A 17,517-nucleotide genomic window follows, 5' to 3' on the forward strand; every position below is an offset into this window, starting at 1 on the left:
ATCGATTTGAAACCAAAATCATTACGAATTAGTTTGGTACAATTTTGGTTTAGATGGTTTGATGATTTGAAAGTTGGATCATGATAGGCACAAATTACAAATATTCACAATCACTACTATCTTGGTAGAACACTATCATGACCAAAGTAAGTTACACATGAATTACTTTCTTTTAAAATTAGCTGACCAATCCCAAGAAACAGATATGATGACAAACAAAACATTGAGTTAGATCCTTCTTCGGTTATCGACTCGTGTTCTCTTGAGGTCAGGTTGTGGTGTTTGGCTGCTCGGTTGTAACCTCTTTTGGTTACCACTTTCTTCAATCTGTTTACAATGTGACAACAACGAGGTAATGTTTTTTAGTCGAGAGTCAAAAACAAATTCTAGAGTTAACTTGTAAAATGCAAACTTAATAGGTTCTTTCTTTACCTTATTGAGTTTCTCCCTGACGGTATTAACTGTTTGATTCATTGAAGAGGACGCAAAATACTCCTACATGTCCCAATTAAAACCTTATCAGACCAAGATGACCCAGATATTTACAATGTTTTATGGCACGATTGTTCAAGTGAAGAGAATTCAAACACATAAAACACAGACCTGGTTAGAAGAAACTCGAGAAACAGGAGCATTTCTTCTATGGAATTGGTAATCCAACTCTCTCCTAATGACAAAAAGAAGAAGCAATCTCATGCACTAACTCGATGTGTTTATTCGATACATAGAATAGACCAAGTAAACCTTGTTGTTTTTTTACCTTTGTGGGGAGAAATTGTCCGTTTGTGTCAAAGCTGGTCCACCTAATTTTGTAACTTGAGAGGTGCTCTTTTCTTTCTGGGCTGTTCACAAGATGAGAACCATATTTAACTTGTGGAAATGGTCTTAACAGTATATATTATCCCCTTTGACGTTAACCCTTTCCATGCTTTTCTAACCTCAAAAACTTTACTAATTCAATGCTATATAAGCAACATGCTAGCTTTATCAACAATTCAACATGTGAATGTGTGTTACCTGCTATAAAAATTCAAGGTTATGGTATTTAGGGTCCACTATAAGTACAATGATTATCTCACATGCCACAGGAATAATTGACAGACACAAACTCTTTCCAATGATAAAATCTTTCTTGTTGTTGCAAGAAGACTTAACTGACAGTAAAATTAGTTGAAGTGGGAAATGGAAATAGAAAACTTACGGTTCAGTCTTGCAAGCACTTCTTTCCTCCTGGTTTCTAACTTATCCTTTGTGTCATTGAGGCTCTCAAATTGAGGAGCATATGAAATTTGGAGCCGATTACCCAAGAAAGCTGATTCATCCAACTTCCTCTTTGCAAATCTATCAAACAAACAACATATCTTACTATAAAACAAATTCTCCCTCTAGGAACCAAAAGTGGTAAAATAGCAACAACACACACAACTTAGGCAGATGAACAAATATGACAGTTTTATCCTAAGGAACTATCCATATATCATCACACACCAAGGAAGAACAGTAGATTATATATGAATATCAAGCCAAATAGGAATCTCAGTGATGCCAAGTTGTTCATCAAAGAGAAAGAAGAATCGAAACCTAGCATTAGTGATGAGACGAAACTTGATCCAATAGACATCGGTGAACTCCTCACAGTCTTCTGCATCCATAGGTTTACATCTACACGAATCAAAATCAACCAAATCAAACAACAACTATCATAGTCCATAAGAAACAATGGGATAAGAGGGGCAAGATCACTACTCACTCTTCAACCTCTCCATAAGTCATGAATAATCTCATGAGATCGTCACCACAACCCAAAGCTGGGACATTACGTACTATCAAGTATCTGATAAACCCAACAAAAAAAAAAAAGTTCAAAATTTTCAAAAAATTAAACCAGAGAAAAGCAAGAAGAACAAATTTGATTTGAGTAAAAAAATCACCTTGATTCATCGCAAACTGTATAAACCCTAACAGCTGGGGACTCATCTTTGTATCGACCCATTCTTCTGAGGGACACGATTCAGTCCGTAATCAAAGAAATTGATACTAATTACAATCAAATTGTGACTAAACTGAATGAGACTTGCACTGTTCTTTACAGTAGTCAGCAAGGAGATCGAAAGAGGTAGGAACTTGAATTGCTCGATACCTCACAAATCGATCTCAGCAAATCTGAAAAAAGAAATTCAAAATCCCAAACCCTAATTTCAGATATTCAAAAGATAGAACCGAAATCGACCAAACGACGTCGTCCCCAAGTACAGTGAAAACGACGTCGTCCCCAAGTACAGTGAAAACGACGTCGTCCCATAACGATTTGGGTTAGAGTTAGACTTTATTCCACTACTATCCAATAATAATTAACACCCACTAAAAGAAAATCTATAATAAATGCGTATTCATAGAGGACAAAATGCTCGACACCGAGATAACAAGTTTACAACAAAGAGACAAACTAAAAACACCATTTTGTACAGCTTCTACATATCCTTGTGAAGAACTGTCACAAGCTTCTCATACGAATCTCTATCCACAAGCTTTTTCTCCCGCAACATCTCCAACAGTCCTGTCGCTTCATTATACTTCCCATTCCTACAACTCTCATCAACAAGTGTTCTATACGTGATAAAATCAACCAAACGACCATTCTCAATCATCTCCCACAAACAATTCACTGCATCATCGATCTCACCGCTAAGCGCAAGAGCACTAACCAGAGAGTTATAAGACTTGCCATTTGGAACAAAACCTTTTCCTTTCATCTCATTAAACAGTTCTCTAGCATTAATGGTCCTACCTTGCGCATATAACCCATGTATTAGATAATCATAAGTAAACGAGTTCGGCTGGCAACTGTAAACCACACTCATCTGGTGAAATATCCTAAGAGCATCATTGACGTGAAGCGAAAGCACGTAACCTTTAACCAAACAGTTCAAAGCGAATACGTCTGGTTCAATCCCGCTATCCACCATTTGTCGAAACAAAGATCTCACCGTCTCCATGTACATGTGACTTGTGTAAGAATTGTTACCTCGACCCAACAAGGCTTTGAAGAGAATATGATACGTTCTAATCGTTGGTCTACATTCCAAGTTCTTGCTAGTCACCATGTGTCTGAATATATTCACCGCCCGGATCAACTTCCCGGCTTTCGTGAAATAGAAGATGATCGAATTGTATAGATTCTCGTTGCCAATATGACGAACCGAGAGTACCTGGTTCACAATATCATCCATCTCTTTGTACATTTTCGCAGCTCCGAGCTTCCTAATGGCGATGTGGTAAGAGCAATTCTCATGCTTGAATCTTGGCTGCTGCGATGCCCAGTTAAAGAGATGGAAACACAGAAACGGGTCTTCTTCAAGAGTGATAGCATCGGTTAGCTCTTCAGGGGTGAATCTTGGTGGAAGCTTCGAAACCGTTTCTTGAAACTTTGATTCGTTAAGGACCGGTTTCATACTCGACTTCTTTCTATTGCTGATTCTCCTTCTAAGTGAACGTGTTGGGATTGAAGTTGAGTATTGTATATACATAGAAACAGATGATGACCGACCTAACAACACTTTGATTCCAAGATTCCCAATTAGAACACATTTTGCAGAGTTTATGAAACCATTTCGATGATATCATTACAGATACAGAGAAACACAAGTACCTTGACTAGTTGAAGCAATGACACCACAAAATCTTCGATGAATGCTCAGTTCTTGCGGAAGAAAACTTCTGGGTTCGAATCAAAAATCGTAACTTTTCATCAGAGTAAGATAAACCCACAAGAAATTTCCAAAATTTATCAAGAACATCATCACAAAGCGTTGATTCCAGGAAGATGGTGAAATTACCTTAAAACAGAACCTTCGATTCGAGGAGAAGAGCAAGTGTAGAAGCGAGACGAAGTGGAATTAGGGTTTGGGAGAGAGAGACTAGCTTTGGGTGAGATCAAAACTCGTGCTTTAATGGTTCTGAAGATGGAGCCTAGAAATGTAGACCTAGTTAGAACCATTTTTGATTCGACTGCTTCGCTCTGCAAAATCCTCGAAACCTCAAAAACCTCAAACTTTCCAAGGGACTGAAGAAGACGGTTCAATTAAACTGAAGAAACTAAACCGGGATTGATTGTTCGTAACCGGAGTCACGAGGCGAGGGAGGACGGGACACGTATGAAAGAAGAGGAAGGCCAGAACTGGAGAGTTACGTAATTTGATTTATGTATTTTTAATTAAAATAATCTATTAAATCCTTTTGAGTTTTTAAAAACTATTAAAAGTCAAAGTTTTGAAACTTTCCAATAATAGTGAATTTTAAACTAGATTTGAAAATCTACTTCGATAATATTAGATTTTGTAAGATTTTTCTAAAAATTCATAATTAAATTAAATATAATTTATTAATTTTGCATAAATCACTTAAAATATTAGATAAAAGTGTATTAGATACTAAAACTAGAGAAAAGATTTTACAAATCCACTAAACATATATATCATGAAACCACTCAACAATATTAATCCACTCAGCTTAGTTGAAATTCGTCATAAAAGGCTTATGAAAACATAATTTAAAGAATAAAGTAAAGTGTAATGTGTTAAAAATATAATTTTGCAATATCTTAAAGTGAATGTTTTGCAATATCTTAAGGTGAATGACCAAGTTTACAATTTTTTTTAATTTGGCTATCAGGTAATTGAATAACTATTCTAAATGGCTTTAACAGATTTTCAACTAATACAATGAGAAAAAAATATCATTATAGGATCATATTTTCAATTTTTCATCCCAACTTTTTTATCAATCTAATTTGATTTGGTATTAGTTAAAACTTTAATCACGATAAATTTTAACGATATACATAGGCCTTGATTGGTAACGGCTGTTACTTTTGGTTGTAAAGACTTTGACTTTAAAATTTTAGCTACAAAGAATTTGGATGTTGATGCTTTGACTGTAGAAACTTTAACTGTTAAAATCTGATTGTTTACCAATAACTTTTAAAGCTGTAACTGTTATTTTTATTATTATTATAAATATTAATAATAAATATATATTATGTCATAAATTAATTTATATAACATTTTAATGACAAAATAAATTTTATTAATGATAAATTAAAAATTTTAAAAATATAAGTCAATCAAATATGAAATCCATTAACCACTAATCAATGCATTAATCAATCCATTAACCACCAATCAAATGTTAAGTTGTACCTGCATTTTTTTCTATTGAATAGTTATATGAGCAGTCAAAAATCTATTGACTACTAATTAATGCATTGTTTGAATGTTATTCTTTTATATATTAATGATGAATTTCATAAACTCTTTTATAGTATTATTAGTAATGATGGTGAAAAAATAAAATTTATTATTAAAATGGATCTTAAAAGAAAGAGAAAAAAATAAGAATAATTAATTTATAAAAATAAAATATATAAAATATTTATATATACTTTTGGAGAGCTTTTAAATATAAAATGGAGAAAAAAAGAATGTTTTAAAAATTGTTTAGTTTTAAAACATTAGTTTTAAGGCTTAAAAAAAAAGGAAAACAACATAGAGAAAAAAAAATGTGACTTTCAAAATTTAAAAAAAATTAAAAGTTAAAAAAGTCTGATTAGCAAAAAAAATAGGTGTGAAAGCTTTAAACATTTTTAAAGTCTTAAAAGTGGATTACCAATCAGGGCCTTAATCACCACACAAATAAATTTCAAAATCCATATTTCTAAAGTGTTCAAAATCACTTAAATTCTCAACAATTTGCCATCGAACAGAATCCTTTATTACTAAGATTTCTCTTAGGGTATAAACTATAAAATATTATCAAGTTCATGCCCAAATGAATTTTTGTTCCCTAAAGTTTGTATTTTAACCCGTATTAAATCGTCATACAATGATCTTTCAGTAATACTCTTTTCCTTCCTAACCATATATAAAATCCGGTATTGATTTATGACATCACACGATTATTTCAGACATAAACTTAAAAAGCACATAACAAAAACTAAAAAAAAGAGTTGAAATGTTAAAATCTTATGTTAGATCAGATTTTATTATCAATCCAAAAAAAAGTTAGATTTATTACACATTCACTGTTACTTAACTTCTTCCATAGAACATCTCATCACTCTCTCTCTCTCTCTATCTCACACACAACTGTACTCTCTCTGGCTGATTTGGAAGAAAACCCTAATTCCCAATTTTTTTTTGTCGTTTTCCTTGCTTCACTTGTCTTCTCCGGCGAGGAGATTTTTTTGTTTTTTTTGTTTTGTAGATCTAAGAAAAAAGTTTTCATCTTTCACTAATGCAATACTGAGAAAAAAAACCCACTAGGAAAAATGTCAAGCTCCGACCCGAAACCCGGAGCCAAACCGGGTCAATGGCCACCAGCTCCAGAATCAGCCGCAATGCCACCGTCTTCTTGGGCTAAAAAAACCGGATTTCGTCCCAAATTCTCCGGCGAGACTACCGCCGCCACTGATTCTGGTCAGCTCTCATTACCGGTTAGAGCTAGACAACAAGACACCCAACCGGATCTTGAAGCTGGTCATCAAGCCAGGCTACGTCCTCCTCCTGTCTCCGCCGTAACTAACGGTGAGACTGATAAAGATAAGAAAGAGAAGCCAACACCACCAACAACGACACCGCCACCACCACAACCACCTCCTGGTTCTGTTTCTGTTCCTCCGGTTAAGGATCAGCCGGTTAAGAGAAGGAGAGATTCCGATGGGGTTGTTGCAAGATCAAATGGGCCTGATGTAGCTAATGGGTCAGGTGACCAGGTTAGAAGACCGGGTCGTATTGAAGAGACAGTTGAGGTTTTGCCTCAGAGTATGGATGATGATTTAGTGGCTAGAAACTTGCATATGAAGTATGGTCTTAGAGATACTCCTGGACTTGGTGAGAGATTTAAGTACTTTGTTAATTGTTATTGATTTGATTCTCCTGATTGTGACCTTATATATAATTGGTAGTTAATATATATATTTATTTAGGTAGATTCCATTTATGTATATCTTAATTCAATTGTTTGATGTCAGATAGTGACTCAAGTTTTTGTGGATCTTTTAAAGTTCCTTACTTTAATTGCTATTTTTTTATATTGCGTGTGGCTAATGATGATTGTGTGTGTTTTTTTTTGTGTTTCAGTTCCAATTGGGTTCTATGGTTTGCAGCATTACCTTTCAATGCTAGGCTCATTGATTCTGGTTCCACTGGTTATTGTTCCTGCAATGGGAGGTTCACATGTATGTTTAATTCTTTTGGACCCTCCACCTTGATCAATGTGGATCTCATTTCATTGACATCTTTTTGAACCATCTATTTTTGGGGTTATAGGAGGACATTGCAAGTGTTGTTTCGACTGTACTTTTTGTCTGTGGTATCACTACACTGTTGCATACTTCATTTGGGTCGAGGCTTCCTTTGATTCAAGGTCCGTCCTTTGTTTTTCTGGCTCCGGCTCTGGCCATTATTAACTCCCCAGAGTTTCAAGGTTTGAATGGAAATAATGTAAGTTGGAAAACCAAAAACCTCTTTTGCTAATGCTAATCATTTGGTTCCTTTAAGGCTACGGTCTTACAATCCGAATGTAACTGTTATTCAGATTGTGGCCTCATGTTTAAATGAAATCATAGACTGCTCTTTAATTTTGACAATTTGTTTCGGTTTCTAGTGTAAAAATCATGCTAAAATAGACCGTCAGAGCTCTCCTTAGATGTTTATGAGATAGCTTACTTAGCCAGGAATAATGAATCCCTCATTAGGAAAAATTCTGCACCAGGCACAAGTCGATGGAAAACAAATTTTCCTACTTTGGGGATATGTTATTATGCTTATGTGTTTGTTTATAGCATTGATGTACTCAATGCAAGTGATGGTTTGTGAATTAGTTCTGGCTTGTCGTCTTTTCTTTAGTGAGAATTAGACTGTCTTGTACAACGAATGTGACATCAAGTATTGTGTTTTTGGTTAATACGGTAGAACTTCAAGCATATCATGAGAGAGCTGCAAGGTGCAGTCATAATTGGTTCAGCTTTTCAAGCAGTGCTTGGATACAGTGGTTTAATGTCGCTGATTTTGAGGTACACATCTCTTCATTTGTCCAAAGCTGACACCTTCCAGATATAAATCAAGCATTAGTTATATTTCCAATTTTGTGTTTGTCTACGCATGGTGGTTGTGGCTTTTTCTGATGCTGTATTTACTTGCATTCATAATGTTTTGACTTTCTATATAGGTTGGTCAATCCAGTAGTTGTTGCTCCAACGATTGCTGCAGTTGGACTCTCGTTTTACAGTTATGGTTTTCCGCTTGTTGGTAAATGTCTTGAGATCGGTGTAGTGCAGATCCTGCTTGTGATCATCTTTGCTCTTGTAAGTTTAGTGAAGTTTACATTTAATTTAACCGTCCTCTTGGCAATTTCTTTGGATGCTAGTTTCAAAGTTTGTTTTCTTCTTGAAGTTATGTTAAACTTAGCATTCACATCAGGTTCATGTAACACAATTTAATATTTTACAATTTTTGCTGCAGTACCTCCGGAAAATCTCTGTTTTAAGCCATCGCATTTTCCTTATTTATGCGGTAAGTACATTCTTATCTGCTTTTTCCTTATCTCTTTTGATAGATAGAAAGAGGAAGTAGTCTATTTATCTTTACTGCAATTGAATCAACTTAATTAGTGTGGTAATCATCTGGCACTTCCCACTCATCAAGTCTACATGTGATTTTGACTGACTCTTTTAGCTTCTTACTGACAGGTTCCATTGAGTCTTGCAATAACTTGGGCAGCTCCATTCCTTTTAACCGAAACAGGAGCTTACACTTACAAAGGTTGTGACCCGAACGTTCCTGTCTCAAATGTTGTATCAAGCCACTGCAGAAAATTCATGACCAGAATGAAGTACTGTCGAGTTGATACTTCTCATGCGCTGAGTTCCGCCCCATGGTTTAGGTTTCCTTACCCTTTGCAATGGGGTGTTCCAATATTCAGCTGGAAAATGGCTTTTGTTATGTGTGTGGTCTCCATAATTGCTTCAGTAGATTCGGTTAGTGCTTCCTATCAACTTAAATTCATCAATCAAATCTATGTTTTGAAGTCCAAATATTGCATTTTTCCTAACCAGTTTATGAGACAGTATATGCATATATGGTAATCTTTTATTTTACGGGGCAGGTTGGTTCGTACCATGCTTCTTCCCTATTAGTAGCATCGAGACCTCCAACTCGTGGTGTTGTGAGTCGGGCAATCGGTCTTGAAGGTTTCACAAGTGTCTTAGCCGGTCTCTGGGGCACTGGTACTGGTTCAACCACTCTCACCGAAAACGTTCACACAATCGCTGTGACCAAAATGGGAAGCCGCAGAGTCGTTGAGTTAGGCGCATGTGTTTTAGTTATATTTTCCCTTGTTGGTAAGTAACTGGCACTCTGCTTATTTATCTATGAAGTTTCAAAATTTCTATTTTATCAATATGACCTCTTTAGCAAATACAAGTAACTATAGTATACATCAATACATCAATAAATGGATCTGAAAGTTAGCTCAACTGTTCAACCTTACCCATTTTTCACTCACTTTGACTAAAACAGTTTTTGATATCCTCAGGTAAGGTTGGAGGGTTTCTGGCATCAATTCCTCAAGTCATGGTTGCTTCTCTTCTTTGCTTTATGTGGGCGATGTTTACGGCATTAGGTCTTTCCAACTTACGTTATAGTGAAGCTGGAAGCTCGCGGAATATTATAATTGTTGGGTTAGCGTTGTTCTTTTCTCTCTCTGTCCCAGCTTACTTCCAGCAGTACGGGATATCTCCAAACTCGAACCTCTCTGTTCCAAGTTATTACCAACCTTACATTGTTTCTTCTCATGGACCCTTCAAAAGCCAATATAAAGGGGTATGTTACGCTTTGCCCTCACTTTCACCTTTCACTTTCACAGGACCTTCATTGTTCATATTTTCTTGTGTATATTTAATTGTAGTTGAACTATGTGATGAACACGCTCTTATCAATGAACATGGTGGTTGCGTTCATCATAGCTGTGATTTTGGACAACACGGTCCCTGGGAGCAAGCAAGAACGCGGAGTTTACGTTTGGTCGGATAGCGAGACTGCAACGAGAGAACCAGCTCTTGCTAAAGACTATGAGCTGCCGTTTAGGGTGGGGAGGTTTTTCAGATGGGTCAAATGGGTGGGCATTTAAGAAAAAACAACACAGATGGTAAATATGTCAGATGAGAGATCCCTCTCTCTTTTCTTTTTTTCTTTTCTTTTTTTCTCCGTCTTCTCTGTTATTTTGATTAGTCAGTCTCTCAATTTTTATAACACGGTGAAGCGTTTTCTTGGGTCGCAAGTTTGTCTATTGGAGAGTTTTTTTTTTTTTTTTTTTGGGTTGAAACAGAGAATATGGAAGTGATGATGATGATGATGATGTTGTTGTAAGTTATATAGATTATGATCAATGCTTTTGTAACTAGAGAGTTATTCTTTTAATTTCTCAGTATATTTTTCCTTATGATAAGTTTAAAGTTATCGTTTTAAAGGAAGCCTGAGAGATGGGGTAAGGAGAATTTGGTGGGGGAGTTACGTATATGGATTGGTTTGGACTTTGGAGAGTGTTGGTTACAACTTACAAACGGAAATGGTATAATAAGAATATCCCAATTATTGGAAGAGTTTGGTACCTAAAATACTAGAAAACAAAAGTAGATGGATGAGATCTAGCCTTTCCTTTACTATTTTTATTTCCATCCATATCCCAATTCCATTCATTTAATATCCCTTTGGTGTCATTAACATAAGAGATGTCGAAGACTAGCGATAAAAAATACTCCATATAGTCCCTAACACTTGTTGTTTCGCCGATTTATGGTTCCCTTTACGTTACCGAAAACCTCATTTGAATAAATTTGGAATACATTTTTTTTATTGATAAGTACTCGTACTCAAAAAAGTTAAATTATACTTTTTATTTATACTTATTAGATCTAATAAATATAAGTTCCTTGTGTCAGAATCTAGAAATTCTATGGCTTGAATCTCCCATGAAATACCCCTTTATCAACGAAAAATAGACATTATGTAATTTTATTGCATTGGAATAATGACAAGAGACCTTTTTTCACAAACTTCAGTGATTAGTTTTAATAATACTTTGATTTTTTTTCATATATAAAAAATGCATATTATTGTTATTACATTGAAAATTTTGAAAGAGCTACGAAATCGTTTGGGCTTATTCTATTTGGCCCACCATTACTTTTATACATAACCAAAAAACAACAAACTCAAATAAAAAGGGAAAAACCAAAAAAATACGTTATTTAATTTTTTTTTTACCACTTAATTCTTCTAGTTATTAAATTTCCCAAAAAATATCTGATTTAATTTCTATTGTCCTGAAAAACTTTCATTTTATTAATAAAGGTAGATCCATATTTACGACATAACGACCATTAACTCTAATGACAGAAATGTTAATCAAAATTAAACTATAACCTCACGTGGTTAATTAGAGGGAAATAAAGACATTGTTTCTCTCTTCTTCTTCCCCCAAATCGATTTTGAGTTTTAGAACCCTAGAACCCTAAGAAATTCAGAAAATCAAATTTGGTTTGAGAGTATGGTGAGCCAAAATTCAGGGTATGATGTGAATCATCAACTCTGACTATTGCCCAAGCAATAGGATAAATCCTATTATCTGTATACCCCAACTCCGGCTCGAATTCGTATCATACCCTGAACTTTGGCTCACCATTCTCTCAAACCAAATTTTTTTTCTGAATTTTTTAGGGTTCTAGGGTTCTAAAATTCGAAATCGATTTGGGAGAAAAAAAAAGAAGGCAACAATGTCTTTAATTCTCTAAAATAAACCACGTGGGGTTATATTTTAATTCTGGTTAACATTTATGTCATTAAAGTTAACAGTCGTTATGTCGTAAGTATGGATTTACTGTTATTAAAAAAATGAAGGTTTTTAAAGACAACAGAAACTAAACCAGATATTTTTTGGGAAATTTAATAACTAAAAGAATTAAATAGTCAGAAAAAAAATATAGATGCCGTATTTTTTTGGTTTTTTCTCCAAATAAAAATAAAAAGCGTATATTGATATATGAAAATGAAATGGTGGTGGTAGGTGAAGAATGGTGAGAGGCACAAGAGCACTCCACGCTCTTCCTCTCTTCTCCCTATAACACTCTCTCTGCTCCCACACTCCCTCTTCTTCCCCACACTCTCTCTTTCTTAAGCTCACAATTTCATTTCCATAACCAAAATAAAACCTCATTAAAAAAAAAAATACAAAAAACAATGAGAACTCTCTTACCTTCTTCTCCGGCGACTGTAACAACAACACCACAAACTCGGAGACGACGACGCTTCTTCATACATTCCTCCGCTAAGAGATCTGACTCTTTCGCCAATGGTTCAAGAAGCTCCGATTGGCAAAGCTCCTGCGCTATTCTCTCCAGCAAAGTCAATTCTCAACAACAATCCGAATCCCTAATCCCCGCCGTCAACGGTTACAACAACCCAAACGACTCCAATTTGAATCTTGTTCCCTTCGATAACAACAACAACAACAACAACAAATCGATTCAATCGAAGTCGAAGCCTCTTAGTATTACAGATCTATCCCCAGCTCCGATGCACGGATCTAACCTCAGAGTCGCTTATCAAGGTGTTCCCGGAGCTTACTCCGAAGCCGCCGCTGGTAAAGCTTACCCTAACTGTCAACCCATCCCTTGCGATCAATTCGAAGTCGCGTTTCAAGCCGTTGAGCTTTGGATCGCCGATCGCGCCGTTTTACCTGTCGAAAACTCCCTCGGCGGCTCGATTCATCGGAACTACGATCTTCTCCTCCGTCACCGTCTTCATATCGTCGGCGAAGTTCAGTTCCCCGTTCATCACTGTCTCTTGGCTCTTCCCGGTGTACGGAAAGAGTTCCTCACCCGCGTCATCTCTCACCCTCAAGGACTCGCTCAGTGCGAGCACACGCTGACCAAACTCGGTCTCAACGTCGCGCGAGAAGCCGTCGACGATACCGCCGGCGCCGCGGAGTTTATCGCCGCAAACAACGTACGTGACACGGCCGCGATCGCAAGCGCACGCGCGGCGGAGATCTACGGGTTGGAGATTTTGGAAGACGGGATCCAAGACGACGCGAGTAACGTCACGCGCTTTGTGATGTTGGCGCGTGAGCCAATCATACCGAGAACTGATCGGCCGTTTAAGACGAGTATAGTGTTCGCTCACGAGAAAGGCACGTGCGTTTTGTTCAAGGTTCTCTCGGCCTTTGCGTTTAGGAACATTAGTTTGACCAAGATTGAGTCTAGGCCCAACCATAATGTTCCGATTAGGCTAGTCGACGAGGCCAACGTTGGGACGGCTAAGCATTTCGAGTACATGTTTTATATCGATTTCGAGGCTTCCATGGCCGAGGCACGTGCTCAGAATGCTCTTGCTGAGGTTCAGGAGTTTACATCGTTCTTACGTGTTTTAGGGAGTTATCCCATGGATATGACTTCTTGGTCACCATCATCGTCTTCGTCGTCATCAACATTTTCATTGTGACACTACTAAGATCAAAACCAAAGTGATGATGATTCTATTGGGAATGTAAATTTGAAGATGAAAATTATAAACTTGTTTTGAAGAAAAATAAATTATGTAGTTCTCCGGTGGCAATCTTGTGTTTTTTTCACTACTGTATGCATTATTATACTCATGAGTTTCGTTTGATCGTATTATTTTTTTTTTAAATAAAAGTTTTGAGCTGATCTGTCGTTCTCTGTAAAAATCTTAAAAAATTCGTTCTGATGTAAAAATTACTGTCGTTGTAAAATGATAATACGTAGATGTAATTTAGTCATCTGTTGCTACATGATAATTCAGTTAACATTCCTATTTTTGGCAGAGTCACATGTCAGTCAATGTGGTGAAATATCCAATTTCGGTGTTCAAATACCATTCTTTCGGATATAACAACAATAGTTATCTCACTAAATTTCTTACTGTTCTATTTTATATGTCACTTCACATAAAGTAAATTGGTTTATATAAATCATGAATGGTATAATCAAATCAAGAATTTTAATACGATATAGATATTCTCTAAGTTGGCGGCATGTTGGAGTACTTATTTGATCACACGACTCAAGTCGCTCCATCGCATCTAACACTTTATCGAAATTTCAAGAACTTTGTTTATAGATAGCTGTCTCCCGCTTCAACCCACCCATAGCTTCAAACATTCATCTTTACCACCGGAAACTACTCTCTCGCCATCAGGACTCCAATCCACTGCAAAAACCTATTCACACATGGAAAAAAACAAACATTTAAGCGATTGGCATTTTCAAAGCAGGCCGGAAACATTAATAAAGCTTTCAAAAGTGTTAGTTTGATAATACCTCATCCGCATGACCAGGAAGATCTTGCTTTAACCTTCTCTGTCCAATATCCCAAACCTGTGCAAGTGAGAGAGGTGTAGAATCTGAGGAGTGAGTACCTCCATATATTTTGTTGTGAATGAGATTTAGGACAAAAAAAACAAGATTACCTTAAGGGTAGAGTCACTGCTACCACTTAAAAGCATCCTACTGTCCGGAGACCAACTGTGGTTACAAAGCTAATTAATTAATAATTAGTGGTAAACATGGAAAGGGGAACCAATATGTTCTCAAGGAATCTACCAAACCTGATCTGATAAACACGACGAACATGGCCTCTCAAAGTTGTAATATACTCCCCCGTGATACCATCCCATATCTTGACAGATTTATCAAAAGACGCACTTGCAATCCACTGGCCATCAGGTGAGAAACACACATGGTTTACAACCTGCTGATGACCGTGCATCTGCTTTTTAGGTTTGTCGCTAACAGACTGTTCCCAAAGTATCATTTTCATGTCATCAGAACCTGACACTAATCTTTCACCGGACTTTCCTTTTGCTTGGTCGTATCTTTTAAGCGCAGCCTAAATAAAGCAAGCAAACGAGAGATCAGAAACAGGGTACGTTATTAATGGACAACAAAAAAAAGGTAAAGGAATGAGGGATAGGGATCTCTCAGTACCTTTCTAACTTCTTCAGGTGAAGAATATTGTTTTCCAGTGTGGTCAAAAGCTCCTGTCCGGAGAACATAGTCTGTGCTCAATGCAAGGGAGTTCACCCAATGTCCATGCCCCTGAAGTAACAACAGAATTCTATATGCAGGTTCAAAATTAGGCTGCTCAAAAGATATACAAGGAGAATCTCTTCACAAGGGACAGGTGAATGCAGAACATGGAGCTTTTACCTCCAATTTTGATGTCAAACATAGATCCCCATCCGGAGTAACTTGCCACATCTTTATTGTACAATCTTGAGAACTGCCAAACACAAGACAGATCATAATTTGAATAGCAAGCAACAAGTGATACAAGTAGTAGTGACATGATCTACTACAACATAAAAGAGGATGATCAAAGCATTACAAGTCTAGAAAAATTTAGAAACATGCCCTGTATATATAATTCCCTCTCCTCCCCATTTGACACAAGTCACACCACGTGAATGTCCACTGAGACACGTTAGGGTTTTCCTAAGTGTAATGTCCCATATCCTTGCATCCCCATCTTTGCTACAAGTTACAAACCGACGGCATGGGTAGTTAAGGTGGACTGGTTCCCACGAGATACTAGTAATCCATTTCTTGTGACCCTGGGAGAAGTCAAGTGTTTATCGATCAGTATCATCACTCACAAAGGTTAACCAAAAAAAAAAGAAAAAAAAAAGACGTTACTGTAAGGGGGCTGTCATTTAGCTGTCCGGTTTCCGGTATCCAACAACAGACTTCACCATCTAAACCACCACTAACAAGGTGCTTACAATCTGGAGACCATGCGACGGCCAGAACCCAGTTCCTGTGCCCTGACAATATTAATAAACGCATATCAGAAAATAAGAGACAAAAAAAACCTAGAGAGCAAAAGAGATTAGTACCTCTGCATGTAAACAATGGAGTTTGAGTGTTGAGATCCCACAGCCGGACAGTGGTATCACCTGAGCCACTAGCTAACTGCTTACCGTCCGGACTAAATGAAACACACAGAACAGAGCCCTCATGACCTAATAAATAATTTTTTTAAGACAAACCAGTCAGCTAATCTATGAAACTACCACTAGTCAGTCTGGTAGTTGAGACGGCAGAGAGGAAGGAACATTTTGATATACCGGCAATGGTCGCAGAAACACGGTTAACAGGGCGAGTTCGGAAAACAGCTTGTTGTCGACACACTATCGTCAATACATTCTCCACGGACACTGAATGCACACAATTTCCCCATCAATAATATGATACGAACTAGCTACATCATACCGCGCAAAAAAAAAAACCTTGTTCTCTCTCAAAATGTGTTCCTAGGGGCACAACAAGTTCCTTGTCTGATACATAGAAAGCGTAGGGCAAGTTATCCTCCTGAAAATTCCATGTGTAAACCATAAACAGAGGTTACTCTGTAACTCAAAAAACTCAGAAAAATCACTCCTTTATCCCTTACGTACATTGTTGAGAAAGTTATTGGTTAGATGGGTAAGCTGCAAAGGCCCTGTTTGGAGAGGGACATAGATAGGTTCACCTAAAGTAATTCCTTCAGGATCCATTAACCGACATAAAACCATTTCCGCCATGTCTGGTTGCGCCGGCGCCGACGAAAGGTGGAGGCAAAGTGCGGGGAACAACGTATTTGCATACCCTAAACCCTAAATAATGGTTTTATATATCTTATAAAGGAGTGACCAACAAAATTTTGACATGTCAGCAAGGAAAAACTAATTGTAAAATTAATTGTAAAAAAAAAAAAAAAGATATTGAATAATTATTATTTTTACAAAAAAAGTTAAACCAGCCAACGAGAGAACAAATGACTTTTTTAAAATAATTGTAAACAAAAGGAAGATCGTTGTAAATGAGTGGGAAAAAAAAATTCCAAATCAAATTTAATTTTCTAAAAAAAAAAGGAAAAATTCGAAATAAAGGATAAATATTTAGGCTATGAATCTTTAAGAGATTTTAAGTGGTTTTCAGACTATAGATTTTAGTTTTTCGATTTTATAAATGTTTTGCAATTTTTTTTAGTGGTTTTTGGATTATAGTTTTTGGTTTTTGAATTTTAGATTTTGGTTTATAGTTTATGGTTTTTACTTTCGTATATATTTGATATCGATCGAAATCAATAAAACCCAACCTCTTCAGTTCTACTTCGTGCATGTATTATGCTACCTCAGATGTAACGTTTTATAACATTTCTTTTTACAAAGCATCACCCGTTAGTGTGAATTTCGATAATAGTTATTACATAGAACAAAGAAATAATGGAAATCATGCTCGAGTTGCTATCATCCGGGGAAGGCAACATCCCAAACAAACAGCCAAACAAATAAAAAAATTAAACATTTTTTCTGCACAAAAATAAAATAAAATATGACATTGTCTTGTAGTATAGCATCATTATTACTCATATGCAAATTGCAATTGGGGTGGAATCGTGG

The 17,517-nt window shown here is 36.5% G+C and overlaps 5 protein-coding genes across 10 annotated transcripts; 2 read left to right on the plus strand and 3 right to left on the minus strand.

Annotated features, from left to right (window-relative positions):
- Positions 1-3: 3 nt before the first annotated feature.
- On the minus strand, positions 4-2,300 carry LOC104703592 (uncharacterized). Of its 2 annotated transcripts, none has more exons than XR_015562623.1 (8): positions 1,932-2,300; positions 1,751-1,834; positions 1,582-1,662; positions 1,202-1,341; positions 761-837; positions 604-667; positions 433-495; positions 4-327 (listed from the first exon to the last, which is right to left on the minus strand). XR_015562623.1 is itself a non-coding variant. In XM_010419626.3 (8 exons), exons 1-8 carry the CDS (start codon positions 1,991-1,993, stop codon positions 229-231), a joined length of 675 nt encoding a protein of 224 aa, XP_010417928.1. In that variant the 5' UTR covers positions 1,994-2,300; the 3' UTR covers positions 4-228. The 2 variants fall into 2 exon arrangements, 1 of the variants encoding a protein (XP_010417928.1); XM_010419626.3 differs by having other exon boundaries at positions 761-842.
- A 51-nt stretch (positions 2,301-2,351) lies between these two features.
- Positions 2,352-4,175, minus strand: LOC104703594 (pentatricopeptide repeat-containing protein At2g27800, mitochondrial). 2 transcript variants are annotated; one of them, XM_010419627.3, is made up of 3 exons: positions 3,837-4,175; positions 3,650-3,717; positions 2,352-3,556 (listed from the first exon to the last, which is right to left on the minus strand). In XM_010419627.3, the coding sequence occupies exons 1-3, from the start codon at positions 3,995-3,997 to the stop codon at positions 2,472-2,474; spliced, it is 1,314 nt and encodes a 437-aa protein (XP_010417929.2). In that variant the 5' UTR covers positions 3,998-4,175; the 3' UTR covers positions 2,352-2,471. The 2 variants fall into 2 exon arrangements, with proteins under 2 accessions (XP_010417929.2, XP_010417930.2); XM_010419628.3 differs by having other exon boundaries at positions 3,650-3,714; positions 3,837-4,111.
- Positions 4,176-5,755: 1,580 nt separating this feature from the next.
- LOC104703595 (nucleobase-ascorbate transporter 12) lies at positions 5,756-10,495 on the plus strand. The gene is made up of 10 exons (XM_010419629.3): positions 5,756-6,887; positions 7,137-7,234; positions 7,326-7,499; positions 7,971-8,071; positions 8,227-8,362; positions 8,520-8,570; positions 8,747-9,034; positions 9,163-9,397; positions 9,592-9,878; positions 9,964-10,495. Exons 1-10 carry the CDS (start codon positions 6,326-6,328, stop codon positions 10,183-10,185), a joined length of 2,154 nt encoding a protein of 717 aa, XP_010417931.2. The 5' UTR covers positions 5,756-6,325; the 3' UTR covers positions 10,186-10,495.
- Positions 10,496-12,021: 1,526 nt separating this feature from the next.
- Positions 12,022-13,670, plus strand: LOC104703596 (arogenate dehydratase 3, chloroplastic). The gene has a single exon (XM_010419631.3). It carries the CDS (start codon positions 12,294-12,296, stop codon positions 13,554-13,556), a length of 1,263 nt encoding a protein of 420 aa, XP_010417933.1. The 5' UTR covers positions 12,022-12,293; the 3' UTR covers positions 13,557-13,670.
- Positions 13,671-13,933: 263 nt separating this feature from the next.
- LOC104703597 (notchless protein homolog) lies at positions 13,934-16,727 on the minus strand. 4 transcript variants are annotated; one of them, XR_015562624.1, is made up of 12 exons: positions 16,531-16,726; positions 16,363-16,444; positions 16,201-16,290; positions 15,970-16,095; positions 15,770-15,897; positions 15,488-15,687; positions 15,284-15,356; positions 15,062-15,191; positions 14,683-14,963; positions 14,545-14,599; positions 14,396-14,452; positions 13,934-14,295 (listed from the first exon to the last, which is right to left on the minus strand). XR_015562624.1 is itself a non-coding variant. In XM_010419632.2 (12 exons), the coding sequence occupies exons 1-12, from the start codon at positions 16,654-16,656 to the stop codon at positions 14,212-14,214; spliced, it is 1,413 nt and encodes a 470-aa protein (XP_010417934.2). In that variant the 5' UTR covers positions 16,657-16,725; the 3' UTR covers positions 13,934-14,211. The 4 variants fall into 4 exon arrangements, 1 of the variants encoding a protein (XP_010417934.2); XM_010419632.2 differs by having other exon boundaries at positions 15,062-15,172; positions 16,531-16,725; XR_015562625.1 differs by lacking the exons at positions 13,934-14,295; positions 14,396-14,452; positions 14,545-14,599; positions 14,683-14,963 and having other exon boundaries at positions 15,129-15,191; positions 15,462-15,687; positions 16,531-16,727.
- Positions 16,728-17,517: the final 790 nt, after the last annotated feature.

Source organism: Camelina sativa, chromosome 7 (assembly GCF_030686135.1).
Source record: "Camelina sativa cultivar CO46 ecotype springtype chromosome 7, ASM3068613v1".
Lineage (NCBI taxonomy): Eukaryota > Viridiplantae > Streptophyta > Magnoliopsida > Brassicales > Brassicaceae > Camelina > Camelina sativa.

Coding starts and splice junctions, on each gene's coding strand:
- LOC104703595 (XM_010419629.3), top strand. CDS start 6,326: ATGTCAAGCTCCGACCCGAAACCCGGAGCCAAACCGGGTCAATGGCCA. Junction 8,363..8,519: donor TTGTGATCATCTTTGCTCTT/GTAAGTTTAGTG, acceptor TTTTTGCTGCAG/TACCTCCGGAAAATCTCTGT. Junction 9,879..9,963: donor TCAAAAGCCAATATAAAGGG/GTATGTTACGCT, acceptor ATTTAATTGTAG/TTGAACTATGTGATGAACAC.
- LOC104703596 (XM_010419631.3), top strand. CDS start 12,294: ATGAGAACTCTCTTACCTTCTTCTCCGGCGACTGTAACAACAACACCA.
- LOC104703594 (XM_010419627.3), bottom strand. CDS start 3,997: ATGGTTCTAACTAGGTCTACATTTCTAGGCTCCATCTTCAGAACCATT. Junction 3,718..3,836: donor ATCGAAGGTTCTGTTTTAAG/GTAATTTCACCA, acceptor ATTCGAACCCAG/AAGTTTTCTTCCGCAAGAAC. Junction 3,557..3,649: donor CATTGCTTCAACTAGTCAAG/GTACTTGTGTTT, acceptor TTGGAATCAAAG/TGTTGTTAGGTCGGTCATCA.
- LOC104703592 (XM_010419626.3), bottom strand. CDS start 1,993: ATGGGTCGATACAAAGATGAGTCCCCAGCTGTTAGGGTTTATACAGTT. Junction 1,663..1,750: donor ACTTATGGAGAGGTTGAAGA/GTGAGTAGTGAT, acceptor TGATTCGTGTAG/ATGTAAACCTATGGATGCAG. Junction 1,342..1,581: donor CGTCTCATCACTAATGCTAG/GTTTCGATTCTT, acceptor TTTGTTTGATAG/ATTTGCAAAGAGGAAGTTGG.
- LOC104703597 (XM_010419632.2), bottom strand. CDS start 16,656: ATGGCGGAAATGGTTTTATGTCGGTTAATGGATCCTGAAGGAATTACT. Junction 16,445..16,530: donor CCAATAACTTTCTCAACAAT/GTACGTAAGGGA, acceptor TGGAATTTTCAG/GAGGATAACTTGCCCTACGC. Junction 15,357..15,487: donor GAGGGAATTATATATACAGG/GCATGTTTCTAA, acceptor TGTGTTTGGCAG/TTCTCAAGATTGTACAATAA.